Raw genomic sequence first — 20,727 nt, forward strand, 5'->3', positions numbered from 1 at the left:
TTAAAAAAATAACGGGTGAATTCTCCAGACTCGGGATTCGAACCCGTGATCCATGACATTGGCTGTAAATTTTATCAAAATGAAGTAAATAATCTGTAATTATTTTTTTTATAGCGTACGTACGCGTGTATATTTAATGTAGTTTTAATTATGTATAATTGTTGAATACTCAAAAGTTAGGTTAGGTTAGGTTAGATGATGTTTTTTTTTAATTTATATTGTTTAATCTGAACAGCAAAGGAATTTCAATATATAAGTTTTAAACAATTTTCTTCCATTCTGAATGTATTTAAAATACTAAAATTTAAAAATATTATATAAAACAAATAAGCATTATATAAACATTGATACAATCAGGGAACACAGAATTAATGGGAACTGAAATACCTAACGGGTGTGGAATAACGGGCAACCGATCTCGAGGCTGGGAGAATATGGGATAAACTTAATGAATCATTCTAAGCTTGTTCTTCATTCTGACAACTGCTCTCGTTTTATGCACTGACGCTTATTCAATATTGGTGTATTTGAAGGATGCAACATACACTATTGCACATATAATAATGTGTGTTTAATTTTCGTAGGACACTCACACATTTAAAACCCAGCTTCAAAATTAAGTGTATTGGGGTACCTATAGCCAATCTGAATTATATTATTTTATTATTGTGTTCTGTGGATACAATAAATGTTTAAAGTAAAATAACTGAGAGAGAGAGAGAAATAAAATAAAATAGTTATATATAAATGACAGGTCGATTATTGGTTATAACAATTGTGTTGTATGTATTTATTTATGCAAATCATTTTTACCAACTTTGCATTTAAAATAAGAATTGGATGAATCTAGTTGAAAACAAAAAAAAAAAAAAAACAATTTCCGTCATTATTGATGAATCTTAACAATTAGTTTATCAAACTAAATTCCCTTAACCTTATATTAGTCGATTAAATAATACATATAAATTTATGCACATTTTTTAATTTTTAGTTGATAATTCGGTATACCTAGTGGTCTATTGCTACCCCCATGGCATCAGATGTACTCAACTCGGAGCCTCAACTGCAAAAGCGATCACTATCATCAAAGCTATCGCCAACAGGGCCGTTATCGACTGTGGGCCTCGGTTACACGATCCCTGCTGAAGTTCAGCCAGACTTTCTGTAATAAATAAAACAGTAATATTACATTTATTATTGTTTAGCTATTTGAGATTTCATAATAATATTCTCGTGTGGTATTAACCACGTCATAATTATATAAAGAATATTATGAAACCATAAAGTGATGGTGTGATTTAATACAATGAGGCCTCGTACAATAGTATCATAATAATATCTCAAGATTGTGGTTATATTATTGAAAATAATAATTGCTTGTTATGAAAAGATTTAGAATTAACTGATTCTCAACCTATGGGTCGCAACCACGAGGGTTTTCAGTGGGGTCGCCGACTGAAACAATAAACATAAAAATATTGATTTTGAACAAAATCGCACCCCTAGTATGACAAGATCCAAACGACAAAATTGACAGTTTATAAAGATCTATAATTAGGTTTTGACAATTACATTAATATGGATGAAGCATCTAGAAAAAAAAATGACACTCACTTTTTTGTCGGGTCTGCCGAATGGCATAATCTCTTCTAACGCCATTACAATAAAGGTGATATTGCTATAAATTTCCGATGCTTTTTGTCGGGTCTGCCGAATGGTTTGGTTCAAATGGGTACGCTCAAATGAACATTGACACTAGAAACACTGTTCTAACGCCATTACAATAAAGGTGATATTGCTATAAACTCCCGATGCGTGATATCGCATAATGGAAATTGTGTGACGTCTACCTATACATGTGCGAATGTCGCTATGCACGAATTTACTTGCTAGCTACTGTATTGAGTGCATTGTCCATTAATAATGTCATTGGGTTTTGACAACTTAATATGCTATCGAGTGTATTGTTATTAATAAGATAGGGTTTTTACTAATTAGGTTTTTTACTGACAATTCAACTATTCATAATTTGCTCAATGTATTTTTATGACCTTTGACTTGATAGGTAGGTAATGGAGTTTTTACCTACTTTATTATATTGATTTATTATATAAGCTAGAGTAAAGAGTGTTCGTTATCAGTGTGTGTTTACCTTTGGTGAGTGTACACGGCGCCTGAAGATGCCGAAAGGTAAAACCCGGGTCGCAACAAACGATTTAAATGGAATAGTACAGAGCTTGAATATCTTAGATATTGAATTATAATTATTATGCTGAAAAATCTATTTTCAATACGTTTTATTTACCCTATTAAAAAGGCTTTTTACAATCTAACCGGGGTCACGGGTCACTCGGCGTCTATAAATGGGGTCACGACTCAAAAAAGGTTGGGAACTTATATGTGATTTAGATAAATAAAGCGTATTAACATTTCCACCACTTCAATTATGCCCAGATAAATTCTTAACTAATAAATACTGTATTTATACATTTGATCGAATAAACAAAATTATAACTATAATTATTATTCAACGCTAGTGTTATACGTTTGCAATTTTATTGTCGAGTCTGCATAGTGCCTAAAAATAATTATGGTAAAGCGAAAACGGAGTACCAAACTTAAATCAATTACCTAGAAGAAAAGATTTAATTGATTCTCCACATTTTGCTATAATTAGATTTTTCTATTATATATATTTATTTATAATATATTGATATATGTATATGGCTGGACAATAATTTTCATGATTTTTTTCTTTCGATCATGTCTGATCCTAATAGGATCATATGGGCCTCCACAGAGTGGAGGTTTGTATTAACATATTTTCTTTTTAACGAGAAATGGATGTCAGCCACTTGCTCAACCTATTAGGTCCATACCCTGACAGACACAAATTGAAAAACAATATGTGTAATTGTCAGACCCAGGATTCGAACCTGGGATCCACGGCGTGATGATTCATGATTACGTTATCGAAATATTTTAACTTCAAGTTTAATGTAAAATCGTTACTTACATCTACTTTATATTAATTTATAAGTTGAAAAAAATAGTACACCATAATGAAATGTATATCTTTTCTAGAAAGTATACAAATTATTTATAATTTGTTCCCAAATATAACCCAAATTAATAGGCATCGTTTTAAAATCTGTTATACGTGTAAAATAAAAATTTAGATTGTTGTCAATCCTAATTGTTCTGTTTATTTTTTAGTGTGAACAAAAAATATCTAATGCATTTTTTTAAGATACTTGTGAAAGGAGTCATAATTATTTTTTGTTATTAATGTTTGAAGCGGTCGCCATCTGGGATTCAAGACATCACATAGGTCACCTGCCGTTATTTCAATCATAACTCTCAAAAAACCACGATTATAGAGTACATGGAATATAATATTTTAGGTAGACATTTAATTTCTTTATTTAAAATCCTACAAACGAGAATTAAATTTCATATACCCCTGAATAAATGTAAGCAGATTAAATTTGTCATGGTTACTAATTTTATTCTTTTAAACATCTGCCCTTACATATATGATTATTACATTGATCAGTTGCTATGCATTTATGGTTAAACTTTCTGATAAGTCTGGTGTTAAATTCAATATAATATGTATCCTAAAAACTTACCCTCATTATGGAAAATATTCTTGGCAAGCTTTACGAGCATTGATAATCATCTACGAATTGCCCGGAATCGTCTTTACGATTTGAAAAAATAAAGTTTTAAAGTTTTACAGCTTAGTTTTATATTATATGGCGACTTTTTTAGTTTTTTACTCTGCGTCCTATTATCATAATGTTTTTATCCGAAGTTTATGAATTTATAATATCAGGATTTATTCTCAACGTTAAAAAAAATGAGATGGAAAGTTATAAGATTTAGAAAGGCTTCAGCAATGTTTCCGAAGCATTGGGTTAACAATGCCACGCAGTGAAACCCCAAAAAAACATCGCCGACGAATATTTTTACCTAAGTTTGTTTTCATTGCTATCGCTGACGTATTTTAAAAAGCTTATTATCTCTGGAAAGCTTAAATTCTTCGCGCTGAAAAGTGGAAAGCTCAGCTTGTATTACAGACCAAAAAGCTTCTTATAATAAATTAACAAGTATTTTTATTCCTTCTGACATCGCTTACATTATCTGGAGGTACTTATAAAATACTTACATATAATATTATATAAGGAAAAACGATCTGTTGTTTAATTTCGAATAATATTATTATATCATTTTATGTAAATATCTTTAAATGTATCGTTGTATAGGGTTTAAATTCAAAAATATAAATTGATTTTACGTACTTAATTATATATTTGTTGAGGAGTTGAAGGATAAGAAAATTCAAGTATCATTAATCAATTGAGTTAAATCCACTTCAAAATTAAATATGGGATTATAAACTCTACATTATATTTACAAGTGCTTCAACGGGATGAACGTTGCGTTAAAATTAGATACAATGCTACAAAAACATTAACAAAATTGTATAAACGGGGTGGAAATTAGGTCAATTTTACGTCTATAGTGTATAACGAGTAATAAAGCTTTTTCATAATTTATAAGGATGTGACAACAGATTCTAGCTCATTTTAATGTAGAATACATCGAACAAACGTGCCGTTGTTATTTTTTATTAGACATTAAAAATTATTTTGTCTAAGCGGGATTTGAATCTGCACCCATCGAAATAACTGAATTTGTGAGAACACCTCAGATGACTAGGTGTTAATTGATTTTGCCGTAATTAGTATGATAAAGATAGCTTAATAGTAAAAAACCAATACATTTTACAAATATTTTCACAACTTTATTCAATAACAAATTTTATATCCTGAAAGTTTAAAAAAAAAAAGTTTTTTGTTAAATAAAAATATTTTAATAAACCCTAAGTGCATGTTTCCATTATTTTTCATTAATATTGTATCTGGTACTTATATAATTGATAAACTGTATTAGCCGATGACAAAAATAGAGGGTATGAAAATTTTATGTCACACAATAATTGTTACTATTGTTTTTATACTTTTTCTTAATTTGTTTAATTAATGAAAATTTGTGGAAGTGTTATTGTTTTTTATGGACTCCGTATATAGCATCCAAACCGGATAACCGTATAACCGCGAATTTTTAAACTAACCGAAAACTGGGTAATTTTACGGGGGTAACTAATCGAATTGTTGGTAGGTATTAGTACGAACTAAAAAATATAATGATACACAAAGACACTACATAGCGCGTTATGACAACAAATAAAATATTACCCACTGTTTTCCCACAATTTGTTTACCACCCCGCAATAAACTGATAATCTTTATTTGCTGGGAGCCAGTCAACTAATAACGAATAAAACCTTTTTAAATTCAAAAGAAATGTCCCCAAATCCCAACTATTTAGCTTAGTTTACATCCCATGTACAGTTGCTTTCTCAAAAAATAAGCCTTCGGAGAAAATACATAATATAATATAGTTAGCCAGGTAGGTATTATTTTAACTGAAATCAAATTGAATGTATAAATATTTAAACATGAATCATATTTTTTAATCTTAAGAATTTAATCGGTTAACCCGTTAGTTATTCGTAAAAACCGCTAACCGGTAGTATTCCCCCCTCGGCTAATTAAATGTCATATCCGTATTAACTTTTTGTGTATAAACATTTTTTGTTATCTAAAATTAATTGAAAGAACACATTGCATACTTATGTGATCAAGGGAAAACACTATTAATAATAGTATTACTTACCATTAAGCACATGTACCAAAACCGTGTACTTGTGTCTCGGGGGTGCCCCGGGTAATGTGCAAGTATAATTCCCTGCGTCGATCGGAGACAATCTGGCCACCTGCAAAGTACTGTCCCCTCCTCCACCCCGCAAAGCTTCCGTCTTGACAGCGACGCCTCCCCTGAGGGCGTCTCGGTGCAGCGGGAGGGTGCCATGCAACCACCATACTGCACCTGGAGCCCTGGCACCTCGAACTGAGCAACGCAGCACCAGGGTAGATCCTGCCTCATAGTACTGCTCGCGTTGAGGCAGACCAACATCGTCTACGATGGATACTTGGAGAGCTATAGAAAAAAATAATACATTTTAAGTCAATATAGTAACTATTTCAAACTTTTACAGTTTTGGGTATAGAGAGGATTGGCGAATGGTGGACGTAGGCTGCTAAGATCCGACATAAATTGTACACAATAAACTTTGTTAACCATTCGTATTTATTTTTATTGAACTAAAACAACAATTTACAGATGGTGATAGTTAGTTTTTAAAATCAATTCATGGTATGAAAACAAAATACGTACGACTGACAAAGTTTAGTGTGCATTTAACTCAAAGAAAGGACAATCGTTTGACAAATTTAGAGAGGTACAAAATATCCACAAGGTAGACCTAGAGAGTGCTGGATAGATTAAGTGATAAAGTTCTGCAGAAGTATGTGGCAACGCAACGCACAGGACTGAGAAAAGTGGAATCAGCTTGGAGAAGCCTTCATCCGGCAGTGGATAAATTCAAGCTGATGATGATTTATGTCGGATCTCAAAAGCCTACTTCCACCCATGGCAACTGATAGAGGGTGTATCTATTTTGTATCATTCAAATATGAAAAAATCTTATATTGAAAATTCAATCTCTTTTCATTCTTAGAAAATATACTACTTTGATGAATGTTTACCGGTTGATTTTGATATTGATTTTTGACAATGAAAGTATTTAAATCGAAGAAAAGATTTTTATAATTTACAAAATATCTGTAATATTGAATAATCACTTTATTGGTTTTGCATATAGGGTGTATTTTAAATAACAAATCATTCACGTAATAATTTTTGCTGTAGGACATGTTACAAAAATTATTAATTATAAGTTATTGAGAAAATTATTTGTAAATGTTTTACTTATATAACATTTTATAATATGTACTATTTTTAATAAGTATACATATAAAAGAAAAATAAGACTTTATTATTTACTTCAAAATATTTTTCAAAAATGGATACGACCGATTTTGATTCTAGAGCCCCTACATTATTATCAACATATTTTCGTATTATGTAAATTTTTAAATTTCTTTAAAAATTTCGTTTCCGTTTATGTATTTATTATTTTGAATATAAAGGCATCAAGAAGGACAACAATAGCATAATATAATAATTATTTTACAATCATGATATTCCGAATTTTAATTATTTTATTTAAATAGGTAGTCTTTTTATCTGAAAAAGAAATATATCTCGGCCCATTTTTCGTAGAATTTACTTATTCCTTCTAAAGCTTCAAAAGCTTTTTAAAAAAAATCATTCTCCTTTAGAAAATGAAAAAAAAAATCATAAAATTTTTTGATTAAAAAAACGCCAAAGATCAAGTCGGCAATAAAAACAGACTGTTATAGTTAGAGAGAAAGAATCTGACGGGTCTTAACCCCACATTAATTCAGTTGAACTGTATTTTTTTGCTACTGGATTAAAATTTAGATATCGTGTCGCTCACTATATCAGGCAGTTAACCCTTGCTATGGATCAGTCATAATAATAAAATTACCTCCGTTAAGTTGGTAGGTATTGATATTATTCATAGTCGTAAAATGGCTCCGGGATGTTGATCGATTTAACTAGAACGTAGTCATAATAATCCAGCGAGTAGACATTAACTGGGCTACGTGACAAGACTGCCAACATGATGCGGAAACAGTGCTTCGGATTTGCTAATAATTCAGACGCTCAAGAATCGTGATGGGATTTATTTTCAAAGTAAGCCTTGAATCAATATAAATGAATGCTATTTCACCTATATTAGTGCGATAATATAAAGGCAACAACATTGCTTCTCCGACTCTTCTTCGCTTCTCGATCTTAACTCTTTAGTGACAGACCCGATTGCTCACGTTAGTGTCACTCGTGCCCATATGGCCACGCAATTATTGTAGTCCAGTTTACTTTGCCTAATAGTTATTTTAAAATAATAATTTGGTTTATACACGTTAGTCAGTTGAAATAAGTAGGTACACTGCTTCAATTGTTCGTTATTTGAATGATCTAGCTGACATAATAAAATTAATATCAAGTGTCAAAGTGGCCATTCGTTTTATAATCACAAAAAGATAGACTTATGTTAAAGGTAAGCATGTTTTTTTGATTATATTTTTTCAAAGAATAATATTTCTGTCATTGAATGAATTACAAACGTGAGCAGTTTCATTATATGTAATTAGAAATGGAATTATTTTTGTTTATGTGGTGTTATTGCATAATGAATTAATGCGTGTCCATATGGACACGCGTGCCACTTAACACTACAAATTTAAATTATCATTTGTTATCACTATATTTTTTATAAAATATATTATTCTCTATATTTCAAATTATTTAGTTTCTGGGATATGTCCAAGATTGAAGAAAGAGAAATGCTGGTAAATAATGCATTGGATGCACTTTATGAAGCTAGTGATAATGAGAATGTCGATGAATATAATATTATTATTTATCTCACCACTGACCAGATCCTGCGGTTTAACAGATCAGGATGGTGGTGGAACAATCGATAATTTAAATCATAGTCAATTAAAAGCAGATCCACAAGTGAAATCTAGAAATGCAAGAACATAAATAGACCAATCTGATATTTTATACTGCAACTGGAGATTCTACACGCAATTACACCTAGCTGCACAAAATATCAATTTTACGGGGAAAATGTGGAAAATAATAACGCTGGTGGATCTTGATAGGATGGATATTCAAAACTATTTACATCAAAAACAATGGTTCTAGCAGATATACGATTTAATGGATTGAATTATGTTATTCAAAAAAATAGAAAAAAGCGACGCTGTGACTGATTTTTTTGAAAGAAAAAAAAACATCTGAAATCAGAACGCAGTGAAGTAAATGCAATATTAGCTTGTGTGTAATGTGTATTGAAAACTATCATAATTTATAATAATTCTACTAATAAACCATACAATCCAAAATAAATATATTGATAACATAAATGTCACGCGTGTCCATATGGACACGGCTATTATCTCAAAACTTAAAAACGTATTATGTGCTTCATCAAAAATTTTGGATTATCTTTGGGTACTACTTTATGACTGCATTTTACAAATAGGTTATATTAATTCACGCACATTAAGGTCCGCAAATAACGTCTATTTATAAAAAATACTTATGCCAAAAATTCCAATAAAATCGTCATTCATCAAAAATGTCTAGTCAGTAATAAAAACGAAACGGAAAAACCAACAATGGATGTTGATGCAACACATTGTTTCTTCTAGATAATACTAATACCATCAGCGTTATAACTATTCTATTAAATATACAACTGCAAATTTCCACCTTCTATGACCACCTTCGTGCTGAAAGTATTGATTTCTTTTTCTAATGCAAGTGTGGTAGAGTTTTTAATAATATTTTTTAAATTTACTGTAAAGTTTTCGATCACTTTAACCAAATATTTTGATGTAAGAATACCTATTACCACATTCACAGAATTGCTCTGACTGCGTAATTACCCCATCATATTTTAACTAGTTCCAATGATTTAATTTTTAAATGAATCAAAAAACAAAATAGCTACCTACTTAATATTAATAAAATAATAATAATAAAATAGTTAATTTGCATTGATAAAGTCAGTATAAAATATTAAATTTAATCTCCGCAATATTTCTAGACCAAAATTTCTTTTGCGGTAGCTTTTAAAAAACCTCCGATCTAAACTAAAAATTAAAAAATAATCAATTTTTATTCACAAAAATATATATTTATATACCTACATATTATAATATATCAAAACAATCATATTGTTCTATACAAATAAGTGCATTGTCACAGATTTTTCCAGTGAATATAAAACAGATATTGTTAAGCGTTTTACGAATGTAATATAATCACCCTATCTCTCGCAGTTCTCTATTTCCCAAAATATATGTATTATCCACGCTCGGACTATATCGGAAACTGCTTATTGGAGAGCGTCCGTGCGTTTATGGAACATTCTGTACCAAACTTGTATGAGAAATACCATTACCAGTTACTTACACTTGCTAAACTACTAATTGGCTATCACATCACTAATAATTTTGAGAAATGTTAAATTTAATTACACGTTGTTGATTGGGTTACAACTTACTTTAACAATGAGCTAAATTTTAGATTGAATAATAAAATTTCTGGTAGGTACTTTGATTACTTGGTTGCGCAAACTCTATTACGAAATATGTTATACTGGGTACCCACTAATATGCCAGAGCAGGGGTGGCGAACGTACCGTCCGACGTGCCAATAAATCAGAAATAAATATTACCGTCAAGGTAAGAGTGGCCAAAGAAATAAATTACGATTTACGAATTACGAATAAACTCGATTTATCCGGGTCGTGTTAACCGGGCGGGAGAAAAGGGGGAAAAAAGCTTTTATCATAATCGTCGTTTTCGCACTTCTAACGATTAAATTTAATACGTAGTTTATAGACAATATTATATTTAATTAAATTTTGTATCTGTTGTAACCCGGCTAAAAAATGCTAAGTTATTATTACATTGTTACGAATGAGTCATTTTCTGACGGTGCAATTATACTCTCTAAATAAGTCGCCAAGAGTTATAACTCACATTTTGCAATTTTGCCATTTTTGAGTAAAATATATCAAGTAATTATAAAGAAAATACTTAGGTGTCAAAAATCACTTTAAACCATGTGAAAATTGTTGACAAAGTTGACTGTGTCATAAGTCACATTTTTCAATCTAACCTAACCTAACTAATCAGGGAGCTCTATTTATCATAATGTGCTGTATGTCTGCAGCCTCAGGAGTATTATAAGTATATATTTTTAAAACAATGTAAATCGACTCACTCACTTATTAATATTGAAGGGAGTTCAATACTGTTCTCATAATTACAAAAAACAGTGCTCTGGTGGTTTTTTGTATCTCAAAACTCGATTTTTTATTTACCCGAGTTATGACTCTAGGCAACTCAAATGGTCAACACGTGTAGTAAAATTGGGTAAGAATATCATCATATATTTCTTAATTTTTAATATTTTATTTTACGCTCTCTATCCTTTCGCGGTGCATCTGCAATGCTCTTCATAGTCGAGAATGCGGACATCAGAGACTTGCGCCACCTCCAAATCTTAATAGTGAAAATAATTATCCTTGAGGAAGCGGACAATACGTATTACGAATACGGCGTCAAAGAGTTACATAATATAATATATATGTTCATAATTAGTGTTCAATGGCAATTAGAAATAACCCCATTGACTCCTGACAACTACACCGGTATATTTTTGACTAAACACGATAATCTTTCTACAAAGCTCTATGATTTTAAACTTGTTACCGACGAACATGTCCATTTGACGGAGAAATGCAAAATTGAAACTACATCATCTAGAACAGTACTGTATATAATGTATATGAAAAGGAGAGAGATTCTGATGAGAAAAGGAGTCAATCCAACCAATTGCTGGACCCATCAGGTCATCTCACCTAATCGCTGCAAAGACCAATTAGGTTTTTTTTTATGTAATGTGGTTTATTACGGATATAAAGATCCCCTCTCATAGAATGTTGGTCAGTTTTAAATTAGATTTGTTTTATATTATTTCTAATAGTTCTCCGTGTTTATTTCTAGATTTTATTAAAGTAGTCAATTTAAACTCAATCAAAGCACACTTTAGTGCGCGAAAATGTCATTCTTGTGTAAGTGCATCTGTAATATTTCTAGGTGTAAAAAAACTGCTGATGCTTCACATACGGTTTTCCATCACATGGGCCGGCTGGTCCGATTTTTTTAATACGAAACCGTGGACGAGTGTTGGGAGACCCAAATTGCTGATGCTAGATGGCGTTGCTCACAATGCATACGCGATTAGAATTCTGGATCAGAGAAATATTTTGGAGGATAATTTGGGGAGGCCAAGGCCCACCCCAGGTGGTTGAATAATTATAATGAATAAAAAGCCACTTTCAAAATGTGCGAAGATAATATAAGGCTTTTCTTTAAATATGCATGTTGAAGGAGAGAATTGAAATTTAATCGAATAGTAATTACACTGTTTTCTCTATTTGCACATTTGCAATGAATTGGTTAATAAAACAGCCATGCAAAAGCAGGTTCTGTTTAGATTTTCTAAGCTCAATTTTCTTGGCAAAGCTCCACCATTATACAGGAGAGCTTAAAGCATATAACAAATAATATATGAAAAACGCAATGGGGTATTTGCATAAATGTGTCCGAATATATTTTACATATGTATGAGCGCATTTTGCAATCTGCAACAGTCATATTGGGTGCAGTTAGTTGCACTGGGAAAGTGGACAAGACTCTAGTTGTAGGTAGTACATACTCCAGAATACAAAACAACTAGGTGATATAAAAATAATCGTCACATAAACACTAATATAATGAATAAATACAATATTAAGAAAATTATTATAAAACTTAGATTGCAAATACGTATATTTAAATACCTAATATTATATCTACTTACTTAAATTCTGACATTTTGTTCAGTTCAACGATATTGAATATAGCTTTTTTTATTTAGTAGGTAGGTATATTTGATAACATTTCTAATTAGCTTATTTTACTAAATTTCCAATATGTTACTTAATTCCTTAGTTTATAACTAATGACAATTTAATTCGCATATTAGTATTGAGCATCTAATACATTCTTTTACATGCCCTATTACTTATGTAATAAGTTTTTTTTAGTTCTTTTATTCTAAAACTTTGTGATATAAATTGTATTCATTGTCCATGTACATTTACTGTAACTTAGTGAGTACGTATAGTGCCTGAACATGCTGAAAGACGAAGCGCGGGTCGAAAAAAACTATACAAATGAAAAAAGTGCAAAACTTAAAACCAATAGAATGTAAACATAAATACATCATCCATAACAATAATGTTTTTGGAACAATAATAACAATGGCAATTGAATTTTTATCTTGTTAACGGCTTCGAGCTAAAGACATATCCTAATGTCGTTCTACAAAGTATTACAACTTATAAACTTATTTTTTCTTTTTCAATTAGAATTTAGCAGTCGATACGTCCTTCTTTAATTAAAACTTAACTAAAAAGCTATTTTGATTCTATATAAAATTTCATTAATATTACGCATGGTATTCTCAGACTTTGATAAGTAAAGTGGATACCTATAAAACAATATACGTTAGAGAAAAGTTTGATCAATGAACGATAAAGATGCATTGTATTCCAGTCGATTAGATTGATAAGAACGATGGTGCGATAAAGCAAATCTTTTTCAAAAATGCATTCTCAACCATTCATTATGCATGTTTATTAATACTTGATAATAATAATACAAATGTATTTCCCTATTTTTTATTCTTTATGTTAAATATTCACACACACCACCGTAAAACTTTAGACTATTAATTGTAGACTTAATCTATAATTGTAGATGACATATTATATAAATAAAATTAATAAGATCTTGGTATGATGTAAAAACACTGGCTATTTAATGATTGAATGTTTGCTTTTTATCACTTACTTATAAGCTTTTTCTTGTTATAATAATAATTTACAGTTAACACGATATGATAATAAAATCAATGATTGGTATGGTAAAATAATACTATATAAATTTGATACAAACACAATAAAACTCGTAACAACTATCAACATCTTTGAATTCACCGGAGAGTAATATGATATTATATCACAAATAAAAACTATGTGGTTTTATGTAATATGAGAAATATGTCCTAGTAAAAATGGCGTTCGTAAATTTCTAAAATAGTAAAATACTAACATTACATCACGATATTCGTTCGTAAGAGGAGGGTATTTGCCTCCACAGAGTGGAGGTTATATTAACATTTTTTTTAAGAACCCAACCTATTAAGTCCATACTCTGGCCCCAAACACACATTTATTAATTCTAATATATATTGTAAATATTCCACCAATACTTCAATATGACATTATAACCCAACATGTTACCGCATGGCTATCGTGGGTGTAACATTATAAGAATTTACATTAATTATATTATATAAGCCACAGACGCTCTAATCCATGCTCAAAAACTTAAATGGAAATGGGCGGGTCATGTAGCGCGACTACAAGATCAGAGATGGAAAAAAATAATTACTTCATGGAATGGCCCAAAAGAGAAGCGCTATAGAGGAAGACTCCATGCGAGAAGGCAAGACGACATCATAAAAACAGCGGGCCTAAATTGGCTACAAATAGCCAAAAACAGAGTCCAGTGGGACTCTTTGGAGGAGGCCTTCACCCGAAGAGCGGTTCTTACAAACCAAATAAACTAATTACATATCACTGTCTAATTTATAAACATTATCTAATAGTATTATATAAAAAATAAAAAATCTTAATATATATATGTATTATACAAAAATAATAATAATTAATTTTATATAAACTAGAAAATAAGTAGATAATACAATCATAGATAGATATATATACATAATATATATATTCATAGGTTATATAATATTATATATTCATTAGATATAGTCAATTAACTGTCATTTACTTTTGTTTGTAAGAAATAAAAAGGCTTTTATATTATATTTATATAATATATTATATGTCATCAAGCTTTCAAATTGTTTATCGGGTAACTCGAGTTAATTCGTCAAACCATATATGTCGCGTCAGGTCATGGACGAGTTAACTCGTGCGTTCTTGTAAATGTCATAACTACTAAATAAACTCTTTTTCTATACAATATTTATCATTTTAGTGTGAAAATATTCACGATAAACTCTTGATTTTGTAATTTTTCACAAATACTTATCATTCTGTTCCTATTTCATATTTATGAAGACAAAAATAGCTACAATATTGTCCTACCTAGTAACAATTGGCTGGCAGTGAAAATAAATGACTGCATAAATGCGATAAACACAACTGAATAATTAACATTGACAACAATAATTGATTAAGTTTGGTTAGGTATATTATAATTAGTCATTGGGTTATATATTTATAATACGTATACAGTTTTAATCATTAAAAAAGTGTGCTCCATTTATTATATATATAGATATGTTTTATTATATTATGAGTATCAAGGTCAAATCACATATAATAGTATGTAGATAACATATATAATATATTATTATGATGAATATTCTGAAAAATACAAAGGTTTCAATTTGAGAGTTTTTTTGATTTATCGCAATTTACAGTTTTTTAATCAATAAACACGTTAAAAAAAAGGATATTTTTTTATTTAAAGACAAAGATTAACTTACAATTTAGGAAACGTTATACAATGCGAATTCATTCAAGAATTCAAGGGATTATTATTACATAATATTTTGTATTCAAGTAATTTTTAAAATGTAGTTATTTAAGTTTTTTTTACGTAGATACTGAAAATATTTTTGACTAATTCGTAGTGGTTTGCTTCTTATTTCGGTACTTTGCGTATTTCCTCTTTTCCAATCTATGTACATTAATTTCCAAGAACCCTAGGCCATGGTAATTAATAAATTATTGTCAACAACATTATTTTATAAAAAGGAAAATAATATATTTTTAGTGTCTTCGTATTTTCTAGATGACAGCATTTTCATTTAACCAAGAGAAAGCATTTCAACTTAAAAATAATTGTCTAGTTAAAAAATAATAATAACTCAGATAAAACAACCTTTCAGTGGCACAATAGGTAACTTTAATGAAAATATTTTACATGACATTACAATATAGATATAGTATAAATATAATTATTGTCTTTTTGTAGGTTATAGAATTAGTAGAACTAACTGACGTCGACAGTGGAAGAGTCGTTATATATGATATATTATTTGTGTTTTAAAAAAATATATATAAATATTATAGGTATATGCGTGGCAGCAAAAAACTGGGGACTGAGAAGTGTGGATGAAATAAGGGGAAGCTTTCATCTAGCGGTGGATCAACTCCGGCTATTTTTTTTACATACTTGTCATAAGTATGTAAAAAACAATTACAACTCAGCATAAGTGTAAGCGGCTTTGGACAGATCTGGATAAAGGCAGATACTGGAGGAGGCTAAGAAATACACAGGGTTATTAGCGCCAAGATGCCAGAAGAAGATGAAAAGGGATTTTAAGTTAAACGCATTTTTTAAATAAAATAAATAGGTACTTAAGTTCATTAAAATTGTTCTCTTTACATTTGAGAAAGCTTTATCAAAATACATCGACAATTTTTTTTTAAAAATAAGGATAAAAATAATTAATAATAAAAATACCGTTTAATAAACGCTTATTTAATAGCCGTTTGTTTTATTAATTAACTATTTAAAAAACCTTGTTTTTAAGATAGCTACGAAAAGCATATTATTTTAGATTGAATTTATCTAAAAATATAATCAAACATTGAGATGTATAATATGAAATACCCGGTAGCAAAGCCACTCGTTGTAAAACTTCAAAGGCTCTTGTAGCGAATGCCATTTCCAGATACATTTTTATGTACAAATATAATATTTAAATTTGTGCATACCATGCAATGATTCCAACCGGTTTTCTTAAACTATACCTAAATTAACTATGTTTTGAATAAGTTTTCAATTTTAAACATAAAAGTAAAAAAAGTAAAAGTTTTACTTTCCACATTTTATAAGAATCTTTTTGCAAAAAATATGAAAACTTATGAATTCAGATAAACATGAACGTACCCGTTGACGGGAATTCTTAGATGAAACAACGGTTGCAATCTTTCGAGAATATTCTCGAACTAGGGATTTAAAAACATTTATATATATATGAATCAAAAAGGTCGATGCTAAATTTAAATGAAAAATATTATGTAATCATTCAAAATTGTTTAATATTAATTCCGCATTTGGCTGACCGGCTTTTCACTGTTATTTAATCTATATAGTATTTTAATTGCATCCTTTATCTATCTTAACAAAAGAAAAATATCTATATTTACATTACTAGGTAGTAGTGATTCCAATCCCGGGATCCCGAACTATTTTCAATACCTATGAATCCCGGGATTGATAAGCATTCGGGATTGATTTTTTTATCAATTTTTATGGAAAATAAAATAAAAATTAAAATATTACAGAAAAAATACTTTTAATAACAAATAACTACATTAGAAATAAACTGAGTTTGAATGAAGTTGATTTATATCCATGTGTAAGTTGCCGATTCTTTTATCTTTTCACATAAATTAATAAAAATGAGAAAGATTGGGAAAAAATAATGCTTAGCACTATTAACAAAGTAATTCCACCATGATCTCATACGTTTTACGGCAGTTTCATATTTGGCTGACTAATTAGATTTATGAAACGGAAAGGCCATAAGTACACCATGATTCTTTGCTTTACTATTTAAAATCTCGCTAACCCATTTATTAAGTCTTTACTATCAGAAACAGCAATCTCATATTAAATTCACATTATTATTTATATTACAATATTATTCACTCAATTAAACTTATGTATTTCCAAGATTGATACAATATTAACAATAAATGTTTTAAATACTCGTAGTATAAATTATACTAGATTTATTTTTGACCGATTTTATCAATGTTATTTGTAAATATAAAGATTTTATATTAACAATGAAAAAAAAATGCTAATCCCGGGACCAGTCCCGTGATCCCGGAATTGTCAAATTGTAATCCCGGGATCAGAATTTTGGCTCGGGATTGGATTCCCTACTAGGTAGGTACTCCAACATATTATGTAATATAATATTATATTATATATACAAAATTTCCATTGTCTTTACATTCTGACATGGATCTTGGTCGCCTCCCGAATATGTTTATTAAATTTTTTTGAGGAAAACGTATCTTATTATAACACATAACTTAAAATCATAAAATACAATTGTACACGTAGGATCAATTCAATTCAATATCAATTCTTCTCTCATTTAATGTAAGTTCACCAATTTGTCATTTTTCAATCATCACATTTATTTTTATGCATCTTTCATTTTGATTATTTCTACTCTGATTATTGGTTTTCGCGTCATCTTTTTTTAGTTGAAAACTATTTTTTTTATCTTTTCAATTTATAGATTCTTATTGTTTGTATAATATATATATTATTTTTCATAGTAATTGTATTAATTCCATACAAAAAAAATCCCTTTTAATATCCACACCGGACAGTGGCTTGACATTCGGATATTGAGGTAATGATAAAAATGTACTATTTAGATAGCGACTACCTAGAAAATTTCTCATGATGCCGAGGAAGAAGTGGAATCCATGGATTAGCGGTGACTCCCAACATGAACCCTGGGGTGCTGCGCGATTTGTCTGGCGCCACACAAGAATTTTGAAAAGCTCTCCCAAAGGGTAAGTATATCTTGAAACCTTTCTGGTTATAGGCTAAAAATAAGGTTTAATATGGCATTCATTTAAGCAATTTCAATTCAATTCAATTAATTTATTTTACATATTGTGGACATTACAAATTATAAGTTTAAGACGTTCACAACATGACATTTAGAAACAACGAAATATTATTAAAACAATATTAGGTACATAACAAAAGAGATAGATCAGTATTAAGTTATTCTACAGTATAAATGTGTAAATACAAAATAATTATATAGGTACAAGGAAGTACACCGGATGAGTTAAGCAGACCCTATTTTAATAATTTATAAAATAACGTCCACCTATACTCATCCTCACATAGATGGAATATATCAACATCCGAAGCGATTTGGTTAAACAGAGTAATGGCCCTCCCAATCGGCATCACCAATGGCAGGTTAGTTCTGCTCCTCGGGAGAACAAACAACTGATGCTCCCGATTTCTAAGATAGTTATCAGGAACACACAAATCAATACTACCAAGAATGGCAGAGTTCTCATTCACACCACGTATAAGTCGAAAAAAATATGTGGCCAAATATTGATATCTTCTAGTACTTAAACTACAGTATGTAAGTATACCTAAGAGAAAGTCAGTTGGATAAAGCCACGGATAGTATCCATATAACCTCAAATAAAGGAGTCTCAAAAATTTCTTTTGAACTCGCTCCACCATAAGGTCATATTTCAACTGATGCGGGGCCCAAACAATCGACCCACTCTCAAGCCGGCTTCTCACTAAGGAATTATAAAGAATTTTTAATACATACATTTAACATCTGAAAAGATCCGGGAAGTACGCAAGACGAAGCCCAACATTTGTAGCGCCTTTTTACAAATGATAGCAATATGACCACTAAATGACAGCCTAATGTCAAACGTAATGCCAAGATCCCTTACAGATGCTATTCGCGAAAGAACTCTGGCATGCATCGAATATTGGAAAAATAATACTCGCGAGGCTCTGGTAAACGATAAAATATTGCATTTTTCAATATTGAAGTCCAGTTTGTTACGCCTGTCCCAATCTAATATATTATCTATATCAAGTTAGAGTTGACGACAATTGTCCAAGGTGACAACTTCCATGAAGAGTATCAGGTTATCAGCGAACAACAAAAACATAGCATTTTTAATGACCATTGCTATGTCATTTATAAAAATCGTAAACAGCAATGGCCCCAAGTTTGAGCCCTGAGGGACACCAGAAAATGTATTGAACGTCTGTGACTGATATACGCCATACGAGACGTATTGTTGACGATTCCTAAAATAGCTCCCGAATAACTTCAGAAAACGATTGGACAATCCAATTAGTTGGAGTTTTTCCAACAGGATGTCGTGATCGACTCTGTCAAACGCTTTTGAGAAGTCATTGTAGGAACAGTCAACTTGGTGGCCTCTATCTAGTGCTGACGACACATAATCTACAAATACCATCAGGTTAGTTTCCGTTGATCGGCCAACTCTAAATCCATGCTGCTCATTCATTATAAATGACTCAATTTTTGGATAAATCATGGTATGCATGATCATCTCAAGAACTTTTGCGGGTGCCGAAAGAACAGCCACCGGCCTATAGTTCTCCACTGATGACTCGGTACCACTCTTATGGATTGAAGTAACCTTTGACATCTTCCACAATTCGGGAAAGATACCCGTCTCCATCACAAGATTAAATATATATGAAAGCGGGCCTTTGACAAAGTCAATACACCCCTTTAAAAAAAATGTTGGGCAATGTAGTACATAGTCTAGATATCGCATCATAGTTATTATTGAACTAGAATGAATTCTTCTTTGGAAAAGATATTTTCCAAAAATATTTGAAGAACCAAACATTGAGGAAATTAGTTTCATTAACAACTGTAATAATATATTTTTAATACATGGGTGAGTACATACGAAATATTTTTTACTAACCCTACCGGCATTAAAAGGCAAGATATTCTAAGAGGGCAGCTGATTAAAGAAGGAATACGAATAATACAAATATTGATGGTAGGTATCGTGAATATTACAAAATTGTCGCCTGCGGCGCTAGTTTTTAATATATCACCCTGGACTTATATGACGTGTATCGTCCGTGTAGTGGTTTTGCGAGATTTTAAAAAACGTTTCAAGGGGAACCAAAAAGGTTAGCAAGCACCGAATTATAGAGACACTGTTACAAAATTTATCTCTACGACTAATATATTTTAATAATATTATATAGTCATAACAGAAACTTAAATCACTTCCGTTACACTTAAATAAACAGTTAATATTATATCAACTTATAAAATATAATAATAAAGTATGTATTCCTTATAATTTATAATATAACATAAATCTTTATATTAAAACTTTATATTATGTGTTTAAAC

The 20,727-nt window shown here is 30.4% G+C and overlaps 1 protein-coding gene across 1 annotated transcript in view; it reads right to left on the bottom strand.

Moving 5' to 3' along the window:
• Positions 1 to 445: 445 nt before the first annotated feature.
• Positions 446 to 20,727, bottom strand: part of LOC147072777 (uncharacterized) — a 99,499-nt gene continuing 79,217 nt past the window's right edge. The window contains exons 4-5 of the mRNA XM_085945708.1: positions 5,746 to 6,069; positions 446 to 1,162 (exon numbers count right to left, since the gene is read on the bottom strand). Coding sequence (XP_085801834.1) covers positions 1,047 to 1,162; positions 5,746 to 6,069 — 440 coding nt within the window. The 3' untranslated portion in view covers positions 446 to 1,046. The remainder of the gene's footprint in view (positions 1,163 to 5,745; positions 6,070 to 20,727) is intronic.

This window comes from Rhyacophila brunnea, unplaced genomic scaffold, assembly GCF_057557595.1.
Source record: "Rhyacophila brunnea isolate RB1 unplaced genomic scaffold, BYU_Rbru_1.0 scaffold_19, whole genome shotgun sequence".
Lineage (NCBI taxonomy): Eukaryota > Metazoa > Arthropoda > Insecta > Trichoptera > Rhyacophilidae > Rhyacophila > Rhyacophila brunnea.